The following is a 12,190-nucleotide window of genomic DNA, read 5'->3' on the forward strand; positions in this document are numbered from 1 at the left end:
TGATCTAAATCGGCCTAGGGTTAGGGAGTGCACTACCATTACGCGAGGAGGATCTTGCCCTCGCTTTACCAATGCCTTCCTTTGGAGTGCTGAGGACTGTTCAGGAGAAGATGATGACATTACCGGAAGCTCTGTTCCTGAAAGACACAAGTCTTGAGAATTTGTTTATATCAGATGGAGAGATTGAATTTCATTTGACATGTCACAAACATCCAGTCTCTTGGCCACAAAATAAAGTGAATAATTTAGCAGGGAACTGCTGTCTGCCAAGCAAACAGGCTGTAAAACAGCTCTGTACTAAATCTGGGGAACCAGCTGGCCAGCGTGGAGGCACAGAATAGTATTTATTGCTTATGCACCATGCCGAATTGCAACAACATGGCCCAAAATTAGGAAAATGAAGAAATGGAGGAGTTCTTTTTTTACTGCCCCCACTCGGAAACTCTTCTTCTAGCACATGAACAATTACAAAGTAACACTACGGAACTGTAGCTATCACTTATAAAGTTCCTAACATCTAAAGGGCAGTGTGTAACGGTGCGGTTTGGGCAGGAAATGAAGGGATTTTAATGAGTAATTTGGGAAACTAAATGTAGACCTCTCTATTGCCTGGATGTACCAGTTAGAAAACCTTCACATTCCTTTCATTACCCTAAACAAACAAAAGCCGGTTTTATTAATTTCTTAGTGGGTAGATGTTTGTATTGACCTAATTCTGATCGCCCTGGAATCAGCAGGAATTTATCACTAGATTCGTTCACAGCAGGAATCAGCTATCACTGCTCCAAGATACCCAGTGTTACAGATCTACACATTGTGCAAAGCCTTTATAATTACCCCATTACTCAGAGTGGCTGCGGAACCATCTCACTGGCCCCTTTCCTCATCTGGCTTCCCCGCTGCCTTCCACAGTCATCCATCTGTTTTCCAGGTGCCACCTCAGTCCATTTACTAATGACACCTTTCTCATGGCTTTACAGAGTTAAAATTGGAAGGAAACATTTCTAATTTCAACGAAGGAAAAATTTGGCTGTCTAGGACATGTAGTTGTAAATTTGCAACTGATTTGCCAAAGTTCTTTCAAGTCAATTCAATAACAGAGGGCTAAAATATCTTGGCAGAGCAGACACTGGAAACAGTTACCTATTGTCCTCCACACATGAAATATTTACTATAGTTCAATACATCCAGCTTTGTTCATTCAAAGAAATAGAAATGCCAATGAATTCTTTAAGAAATGTTCACAGAAATCTCTTCCGCCTCCATTCAAAATTCCTTTTTCTTTTCTTTTTTTTTAAACAATTATGTCACTCTAAATATTCTGCTCAGCTACAGCTGACATACAAGCACTAGAATGATTAAGTAAGAAACATTCCTTTTGTATTTCTGAACATTTTTCTACGAAAAGTAAGAGCATTTGAGCTGAGACGACCTTGACAATTTTTACATCATCCTATACCACGACTGAACACCAAATTTAAAGAGGAGATACTAGAGTTTATAATTAGTTAAGATGTCTGCAAGACAACTTGAAGCACAACAGCTTATGCCCCTACCAAACAATGAAGTAAATATTGGACATAAAACACACTGTCAGAAATAACCTAAGAAACAATGACCTTAGTGCCAGGCATTTGCTCAGGATTACTGTTTAGTTCTGAGGAGTGGATAGGCCCATAAAGGAATTTCAATACTTAATAGCATTCTTTGTGGAGATGTGTGTTACATTTCTTTTAAACATATCTTTAAAAAGTATGCATTTTTACCTTAATTTCTCATAGAAGAGCCCAAATTGAACACATTTACTGCTTTTCAGCTAATTCTGGATAGAAAGTTAACATTCAAAAGGCAGCACACACCTAAACTTAACTGCTCATTCATGAGAAGGCAAGAAATAAAATAAAGGAACATTTCATTATTGTGCATAAAAAATAAAACTGGGAAATAATTCATTATATGATCATTGGGGGAAAATTAGGAGTTCAGCAAACAAGCTGTACGTGGAGATGTATTAAAAAGTGATAATAGCTGTAATTCAGACAAAAATGTAAATCATTACAATAGAGAAGCTCTTTTAATAGAATGACAAATATAATGAATGTAGTCAGAAGACATGAGAATAACAGTATTGATGTTACTCAGAAAATGCTCTCTAACACTAGTGTTAGTACACTAGAATTAATGATAATAATTGATGATAAGGATTTTTCAGGAAAAGTGAAACAAGATCTTACTGTGCAGTTACAGTCATTGTTTGGACGTACTTTATATTATCCAACCCTCAACAATCGTTTGATGGAAATCTCTCCCCAGCTGGAGTCTGTAACCCCATAGCACTTCTCTTCGCATAGCTCACACAAACTTTTTGCAAAGAGCAAATCAACGTGATTTGTGTCCTTCATTGAGGTTGCTGTTATAACCTTGTATTACATTTATTTTTTACTCATCCAAGTTATGAGATGAGTTTATATGTTATTTGTTCATTTGTAGCCCAAAGCTCTTTGTGAGCACTTTCTGTATTTAAACCAGAAACTAGCCAATATTTAATTAGCATCTGGCATATCCAATAGTCTGCAGTGTCTTCCCTAAGGAAATGACTAGTTTTGCAGGCTGTGTTTTTGCCTTCTTCAGTATGACACTGATCTAGCCCTGCAGAACAAATGGTTTAATCCTGCAATGTCCTGAGGTGCTCGGCACCTGCAATTCCATGCGAAGGCTGTGAATAATCAGCAACTTGCAGGATCAGACTCTCAGTCCACATTTTCTTTTGGCAAAGTAGACAGGGCTAATTAACAGGTTAAAACTGTGAAGATGTGGGCTTATTCGTCTTTGAGTTAAACCACAAAACAACTTAATTACACTATACCCTCATGAACCTTCAAGTAATCTCCTGGCTTGGTCAAATAAGCTTTGAATGTGAAGGCTGCCAAAACAGTATCCAGTTGTTCTACTTGTTATAATTTCAGTTTAAAGCTGCAAGTAAACTAGGCTGCTGCCCAAGTGTAATTCCAGTTCCTCTAGCTCAGCCAAACTACTGCAAATCTAAATACATTATTTACAACTGACTATCACTCGCTTAACTTGGGAGTGTGAGTAGTGCATGCTCAAAGTCAAGTGAAAACACTTTGGTTGCATCTTCAAAAGCAATGAGCTTCCATTGAAGTGGGTCAGATGTGAGTTTGACGTCCACACTCGAGTTTGTGGATAAAGCACTGAAATGTCTCTTGAAGCACAAGTGTATCTCTTTGATAAAAAGCTAACTCCTCACCCTGCACTACAATCTACAAAACAGCTTGATCTGTCTCTGCTCTGCTCCGCCAGACCCAACAAGGTAAAAAACTTTTCACTGGCACCACTTCCCAGAGAAGAAATTGAATCTCCATTAAGAACTCCTCTCTTTCTGTGCTGCAGATTTCCTTTTGCCAGAGAAACTTAAAGCCAACACCCCTACTAATTACTTGATTGAGAAACCAACCGCTTACAGTTAATTAGCAGAACACAATTATTCTGTTCCTCATATCTGTGGCATGCTTGCTTTTTGCAGGAACCTTAATGAGATGCCCTCTGGAATGCTTATAATTGAAGGTGAAAATGGACTTCACTTTTTTAAAAAGGAAGGTCTTCAGACACTGCAGGTCATAAATGTCAAGGTATGTAAGAAAATATTTCAGTTTGGTGCATGGTCCACACTCCGCATCACTATAATGAAAGTTTCATTATCTATACATTAATATTTTGCTCTCAAGGTACTGAGCATCCACAAAGTTCATTCATCAATTCTGATGGCAGGTAACAGCAAGCTGATCAAAGGCTAAAAAAGCAAGATACTGGATAAATTACCAGAAGGTAAAGTGATTTTAAAGAGCCAAAGTGATTTCATTTCTTAACAGGAGTTAACTTTGTGCAAGAACTACCCATACTAAAGATATTTATTTTAGTTGCTGAGGAATAATATGAAAAAAAACACTGTGAATCATTTCTGTTTTGCTATGAATTGTTTTTACATTTATCCTTGACCTGTTTTTGTGATTTCCATACTTTATGCTTTATCCAGTTAAATATTCACATGAGTCATGATGTTGAATATTTACTTTTCCCTTCACGGTTGTTTTCTAAGTATAGTTCTTTGTTTAATATGTTCTGACCTCATGTATATTTGACAGCCTCTAAGGAACGTTTTTCCTCTGGAAGTAATAAAGGAATTCTGTTTGTTATATTTTTATAATTTCTCAAGAATTTATGCCGTGAGCAACTCAGGCTGCAACTGAGGTATTAAAATTTCATTCTCAAGATTTCATCGTAAGTCTTTGGCTCAAATACAGAAAGTGTTTTTGTGATTTTACATGCTGAGTACCTTAAGATCCATCAACTCAGCACAGTCAAATGAGGGGGCAGGCAAGAGCAGTTGCAGCAGTTTGAGTGCACAGCCACTGCACAAATAATACTCAGAGCTATCACAATTATCTGAAAGTCTTCAGGGAGCCCAAGTAAGATCTGATAGTCCAAACAATTGAAGTATAGTTGCTACTCACTGCCTCTCAGAATACACAGACAAAATAACATCGTCATTTCTAAACTGTTAACGCTGAGCTAATGCACCAGAATTCTACCAGGGAAATGGTCCTCTGGAAGAGCTGCAATTTAAAAGAGATGTAAACATAGGACCACAGCTCTTTGAGGTCACTGCAGAATCCACACCAGTGTTTTCAGTAAGAGCAGAGTCTTTTACAAAGACAACTGTCTTTGCAAAAATTGCCTCTGGGAAATTTTATGCTGCTTTTTAACAACTACCCTTTCATTTCATTAGATGCCTTCCAATCCCCCATAACAGCAAATATACAATTAATTCTGCAGGATTAACTGCTTAAGGTGATTTTGACGTTAACTGGCACAAAAAAATAAGCTGTTAAATTAGCAGCCTTTTTATTTTAAGTGGTTACTTGATGAAAATTATATTAAGCCCTAATCCTACATCACCAAAATAAACATGAACAGAATCAGATCTAAAGAGACCAGCACCAGAAATCTCTGTCATGTTTCCACAAAGGCAAAGTTCATTTTGAGTTCTCTGGAAAACCGAAAACGTGCCTGCTTTTGTACACAGCCTGACAGTGACTTAGTGCTGCATGGTCCAATCACTCTCCATCGGAATTACGTTTCCCTGCATTTTATAGCAGTTTCATTAACTGTTTTTAAATCCATCTTTGTAAATTCCCCTTGAATTTAAGGAACACATCATGCCCTTTTTAAATTCTAAAGATCCTCCTTCTCTGTACACTTTAAATTAAGACTTTGCCAGTAAGAAGCTAGCAAAAGTATCCAGCCTTCTACATCTCCATTCATTTTAGTAATCTCTGAACATTACTGTGAAAGGATCATTAATCCTACCAGTCCGCCTTGCATAGCATTTTCTCTGTGTCCAGTCTTCAGAAGGAGACGAACCCCTGCAATTTTTAAGTTAGGCACTGTTTAACTGTGCCATGCTAAGAAGAAAGTGAATAATGAAAATGTTTTATCCTGCCATGAAAAAAGAAAATCTCTGAAGTTATATAAGAACAAATGGGCAGCTATTCAACACCTATAAAAATCTTAACGGCCTGAGGAATCATTTTGCTAGTCTGATCAGACTAAGAAGGTAACAGGACACAGCAATTCAGCTTTACCAGGAGACCACATAATAGAACAAAGATCACCCTTAGCGCAGCACAAGAAGGCACAAGCATACAAGTCAGATCTTTCCTGCTGTGTGTGTGCCCCTGCCTGCTGTGTTTCTACCTGCTGAAGTTGCTGCGGAAAGCCACAGCTTTCCTGCCTGTTCAAGCAACACATGGTGCACATGCAAGAGAGCCCGTCAGTGGGCAGGTCGTGGCTGTTCTATCCTAGACTTAAATCGTGCAGGGAAAGAGACAGCCCCCAGCCAAATACTGCTGTCCCATGTCCTCTGGGAGTCTGCAGCAGCTGCAGAACAGCCACAGCCTGACCCTGCAGGCATCACGGTCACCGTGACTCACATCAGCACCCAGGGCAGCTGAGAAACCTCCACTTAAGTGTGCACTTAGAGACCAGACATGACGACCTTTTAGAAACGGTAGTTTATGTGATGCAAATAACAGTCATAAAAACAACCACCGTTCCATGAACAAATCAAACAAATAAATGAGAGTTAATTTCTTAGTGTTTCTCAGAACTAGAAACTATATTTACTTTTAAACAGTCAACAAAATTTCCCCAAACTGGCACTAAATTGTTGTTTGTTTGTTTTTTATTACTACTGCAATGTTCCAAAAGGCACATTAATAATGCAAACGCCCTGCATCTCCCATTTGTTACTAGTTATGGGATCAGGCAGAGCGTGTCGGCATATCAGCTTTCTCTAGAAATGAGACATTTGACAATCATCTGCTGCTAATGGGAAATGTTCTTCATTTACAAATGCACCTTCAATGTTTTTGTTGACTTCAGTTTGTTTAGATCTTATCTCAGTACGCAATAAGCGAGCTGCATAAACACTAAGTCATTTCACGAATGAGAACTACAGACGAGTAGCTTTGGTCTAAAAAGCCTATAAATTCGCACTTAGGAAATGCTTATCCTGCAACCATTCCCATTGCGAAAATCCACTCTCTGAAGCTTTACAGTATCTTAAGAACCATATCACTAATCTGTGGCAGACATGAATTTAATCTAATGCATGCAACTTTGTTATTTGTGCTTTATTTCATGAAGACAATATGCCGCAGTAATGTACTCCCTTTAATCATCAATCCGTGTATGGAACAGCCCGGACTTCCACCGCTAATCCGTAATGCTGCCATTCCTATGGCCAGCCCCTTTCTGAATCCAGATTACCTGCAGCTGCCTGCTAGCCAGGCTTAACTGCTCATTCCCTTCTAAATTCAATGCTGAAAAGGGTGAAGGCCCCTTCAGACAGCTAGAGCATTTTTCTGAGGCTAGAAAAATGCACTTGTAATCTCCCCAACCTGCAAAGTTATTTTTTAAGAGCATCAGCAAAACTACTAAATCTTAGCATGAAGAAAGCTTTTATTCTAAGCATAAGATTATGTTTAAGCTTAATGCTCTTGAAAATATAGATGTTTTAATGCCACCCCTTCCCATGCAGTTGTGCCAGGTGCTACTTTTTGACAAGACTGCCTCGTACTCAGTGAAAAGCGGGGGTTAACATATCCTAGCAAGCATAAACCCGCTCACTCCTTACTTTTCACACCCCACTGCTGGCGGGGGCCAACAGTTACCGTGAAGACGGTGGAGGGTGACAAGGGGCAGCCAGACTCTGAGGGGCAGAAGTAGGGAGACCGCCTGCATCCTGAGGGGCCGTGGCCCATGAGGCATGAGGGGGCTCCCACGGCCTCCCGGGGGACGTTGGTAGCAGCGGTATGGGCTTGGGAAAGAGTGGATGGAAAGTTTCCTGGCAGGAAAGGACATGAGGGTGCTGGCCTACAGCCGGCTGAATGGGAGCCGGTGGTGTGCCCAGGCAGCCAGGAAGGCCGGTGGCATCCTGGCATGTATCAGAAATAGCGCGGCCAGCAGGACAAGGGAAGCGATCATCCCTCTGTACTCGGACCTCGAGCTTCAGGTCCCTCCTGACAAGGATGTGCAGTTGCTGGAACGCGTTCAGAAAAGCGCAACGAAGCTGGAGAAGGGACTGGAAGATGAGACTTATGGGGAGTGGCTCGGGGAGCTGGGGCAGTCTGGAGAAGAGGAGGCTGAGGAGACCTCATCGTTCCCTACAACTGCCTGACAGGAGGCTGCAGTGAAGAGGGTTTCGATCTCTTCTTCATGGTGACAAGTGACAGCAGAAGTGAGGAAACGGCCTCAAATTGCACGATGGGAGGCTCGGCGTGGATGTCAGGGAGAATTTCTTCACAGAAAGGCTGGTTAGGCAGTGGAATGGGTTGCCAGGGGAGGTGGTGGAGTCTCCATTCCTGGAACTATTTAAGAGACGTGTACGTGGTGCTTAGGGACGTGGGCTTCTGGTGTTTGGTGGACTTTGTGACCTTGAAATTCTTCTCCAACGTTGACTCTGTGACGCTATGACACCACGATTTGTGACTCTGTGATTGCTATGACATCACGATTTGTGACTCTGTGATTGCTATGACACCACGATTCTTGACGCTCTGATGCTATGACACCACGGTTCTCCCCGCTGCACCAGCAGCAGGGCAGGGCAGGGGCCATCACCGGCCACCAGCGGGCTGTTCCCGCCTCCTCCCCGACCGCCCCCTCAGGCGGCTCGGACTACACTTCCCACAGCACCCCGGGCCCTCCTCTTCCCGCGAGACGCGCCCGCGGAGGAAGCGGCGGGGCGCGTCCCGGAAGCGGTGCCGCTGTGGTGCCGCTGTGGAGCCGAGCGCCCGCCGAGCCGCCCCGAGCCCAGCATGGCCGAGCCCGACCCCAAGAGCGTGCAGGACCTCACCGCCGTGGTGCGCCCGGGCACCGGCCGGCACCGTGGGGCGGCTGCGTTACCCCGAGGGGCTGCTGGGGCCTGCCCGGCCCGGCTCTGGGCCCGCCGGTTGTTGGCCCCGCACCCTGAGGGGCAGCCCCGGTCGGAGCGGGGGGCAGCGAGGGGAGGGAGAGGCTGAAGGGCTGATAACCGGGAGGGGGTGGCCGAGGGATGAGCGCGGGGAGCTGGGGACGGCTGCTGTGGGGTGGTCGCGGTGTGCCCTGTCTTGAAATTGGTGGCCGAGTGTCGTTTCTCGTGTGTGTGTACGTGTTTGTATAACGCGATACCTAAATACGGGATTATACTGCAAAGTTTGAGCTCAGCAATGGAAAAAGTCAGCTTGTTACGCATTTTGGTAATATAAGGGTAATGCTGTGACAGCCTCTAATAGAAACAAAACAGGCTTTTTACTTTTTTTTTTTTTCCTTTTTACTAGGTGCAAACGTTGCTTCAGCAAATGCAGGACAAATTTCAAACCATGTCTGACCAAATAATTGGACGAAATATCCTTTTTACAAGTCTGATAGCTACTATACACTACCACTGTAGAAGTATTTTTTATGTATATTTCCGGTGGGATTTGTAAGATACATTTAGAGTGGTCATAAGAGTTTGAGCAAAGCCATAATCAAAACCAACAACCTGACAACACTACTAGATTGTGGTCACGTTCCTTAACAGCAGTGAACTTGATGACATGAGCTGTCGCATAGATGACCTGGAGAAAAATATAGCAGATCTCATGACACAAGCCGGAGTTGAAGAACTGGAAGGCGAGAACAAGACCCCTGCTACTAACAAGAGTTAAAGTGAGACAATCGCTTGCTAGCCTTGAAACAAATCCTCAGGTCGCTTGAAATTATCGACTTTAAAAGACTAAAAAGAAATTTTCGTTTGATTTGCAAGGTAGTCTGAAATCCCTGCAGAGCAGCGCTGTACGTTACAATAAGAGAATGTACAGGAAGCTCCCTTCAGCAGGAGCCTGTTAGTCTCTTCCCTAAGGATGTTTTCTTCGTGCATAGTTAGTTTTGAGGAACTGCAATACTGTATTCGTCCTCTGTTGTTCAAGCACTCTGATAGTCTTGGTAAGAGCTGAAATAATGACCATCTGTGGTGCTTGGAAAGGAGAAGAGAGGGGAAGTTCCTGCACAAAAACACTAGAGAAGCAGATGTTTCATCTATTTGGCAAGCAGCGATTAACAATGTAGTACAAAAACATACAAAGAAATTCAAGTGGTCACCACATGCAACATTTGCAACTGTTGCTAAAGGTATTTCAGAAAGAAAGGGTAATGCAGGAGTGCCAAAGTATTCCCGCATAAACAAGGGCCGTGTGTTGGAGCCTAATTGCAATATATGAGTGCTAAGATTTCATTTCAGTTTGTACAGAACTTGATTTTTGCAGTCCATGGAAGGGAGCTGGTAAATGAACACACATAGGATGTTAGATTAACACTTGCTTTTTTTAAGGTAGCTAAATAAGACATGTCTCAGCCTCATGCCTGAAATTCTGGGGTCAGTTCTAGAGCACTACGCAGCTTGTGTAATAGGCATGTATATTTGAAACTGGTATATTTTTTGCTTGTTAAGGGATCTATTTTTTGTGTACTTTGACAAAAATACAAATTATTATGGGCTTTGTTGCCCCCAGTGTCGATTTTCTTAGCCTGAACCCCCAAAATGAAAATTTCTGATCAGTATGTTTTTTAAATTCTACTCAGTAATACTTTATTATTTTTCCCCAACAGGTTGCCAATAACTTAAGATGAATGCTGGAAGACTTTTTTTTTCTACAGGCCCTTGGAATTACGGAACAGCTTTTTGCAACTACTGTGTGTAAAAGCATTTTTATATTGTTACGGAGCTTGCATTCCTAATGTATATTGTATAGGTAGGAATAGGTTAGTTTATATTTTGATTTGTGTACTGTAATTTCACTCTCTGAATTCTTGTTATGAGGATCAATTAGCTATTAAAACACAGATCTTATGGATCTCAACTACTGGGTGTATTTTTTTTGTCGTTACTTTTTTTAATACTTTTTCTAGACATTTCATTTTTGATAGCTAAACATCTAGTGACTTCGATTAGATGGAAATCTTAACTTCTATGTAACTTCGTGGAGTGAAGCACAAGTTTGAAACTTGGCATTAATCTTAGCTCCGAGCACCAGTCTCGACTAGCAGATGACTATGTATTGTGTTTTCCTCATAAATGTAGTAAGGTGATTTTTGGAAATGTAAGACACTGAATATCAAAATCGTATCTCATGTTCGTCATATTACCTTACATGTGTGTTCCTAGAACATAGAACAGAAATACAGGTTAAGCATTAGAGACATCTGTACGCAGTGAAACAATGACTGCCGTTCAAATGTGATATATTTAAACAGACAAAGAATTACTGTGAAACATCTCAGTATGGGATTCAAGTTTTTTTAACACTGCAAATCTCTTTGTAACTGACCATGTGTCACTTGGCGTCACCTTTGAACAGCAATTATGATTAAAATATTGATACTTGACAGAATAGGGATGGGATTGTGGGAGTGTGTGTTCTTTCAGTTTAGATCACTGGTTTGTTGTACAAAACAGTTTGCTAAACAAGGCAATGATGCTGAGTAACAAAAAGAGAATCCAGTCGGAATTGTAAAGCCTTGCTACTCTTTGAATAACAGAGCTGGAACTCTTCAAAATACTTAGTTTAGAAAAGTGTTTGCTTTTATAATCATATCCACATTTATGGGCCTGAAGTTTAACGGATTACATTAAAGTATTTTGGTAATTATAAGCGTTTTTAGAACAATCTGTAATACGTCACTGGTGTGAAGAAAAATGACCAATGTCGCATATTACTGACAATCATTGCAATCCTACTCCAGCTTGAAATACAAATTCAAGAAAGCACTAGTGGCAGTCAGCAGTTACGTGTGGACCACACTTAAGACTGCTCTTTGAGTGCCACCAAATTAGTACCTGTGTATTATGAAGGCAATATGACAGGTCATTTTTCAAAACTGAGAGGAAATTGTAATAAAAGCTGATAATAATAGGGCAATTTTGTGAGCATAGAAAATGTATCGATATACCTTGTAATACCAGCCTTAGGCTATTTGTAATGTCATTTAAAAAAAATCTAATAAATTATTATGTGTTAACAAATAGTCAGGTCATATATATTAAAGTGAAATCTAGTGTAAGTATATAATTTTATCTGAGATTGTATTTAGTTTTAAGTTATGGAAAGACTTTAGCATGACCTCTGTCTGTAAAATACAGGCTAGAATGTAGATGTATTCTGTACGGTAAAAGGCTAAGCACAATTCATGCCTCATCAGATCTGCATTGTGCTGGGTAGTTACATTATAGACCAAAGTCATCTGCAATTATCCCAGCGGAAACCAGGATACATATGAAGAAAACTGTTCCTTATATTAATTTAAACTAAGCTCTGTAACGCTGTGTTCTGTTTAGGACTGTCATTTGAGACCGGGGCTTGCATTTTATTTAGGTTTTTATCCCTATGCTTGAGTCTACATAAGCACTTACTTCTTTTAAGATACCTTTTCTGCTGTCATCGTGGTAACACACAGTTGTGTTTTATTGACATATTTACAGGTTATTTTCACAAACATTTACTGATTATATACACTCTACTCTGATTTCCTTGCAGACGCAGGTATGGTGGATGATCCATTTTCAGATTTGTAATTCAAACCTAGTGCA

General features: G+C 40.9%; 1 protein-coding gene across 1 annotated transcript; it reads left to right on the plus strand.

The window, feature by feature from the left end:
- Positions 1-8,289: 8,289 nt before the first annotated feature.
- Positions 8,290-11,626, plus strand: HSBP1 (heat shock factor binding protein 1). The gene is made up of 4 exons (XM_080551872.1): positions 8,290-8,444; positions 8,901-8,967; positions 9,154-9,273; positions 10,213-11,626. The coding sequence occupies exons 1-3, from the start codon at positions 8,400-8,402 to the stop codon at positions 9,270-9,272; spliced, it is 231 nt and encodes a 76-aa protein (XP_080407998.1). The 5' UTR covers positions 8,290-8,399; the 3' UTR covers position 9,273; positions 10,213-11,626.
- Positions 11,627-12,190: the final 564 nt, after the last annotated feature.

The sequence above is a fragment of the Anser brachyrhynchus genome (genome assembly GCF_964034855.1).
Source record: "Anser brachyrhynchus genome assembly, chromosome: 12".
Taxonomy (NCBI): domain Eukaryota; kingdom Metazoa; phylum Chordata; class Aves; order Anseriformes; family Anatidae; genus Anser; species Anser brachyrhynchus.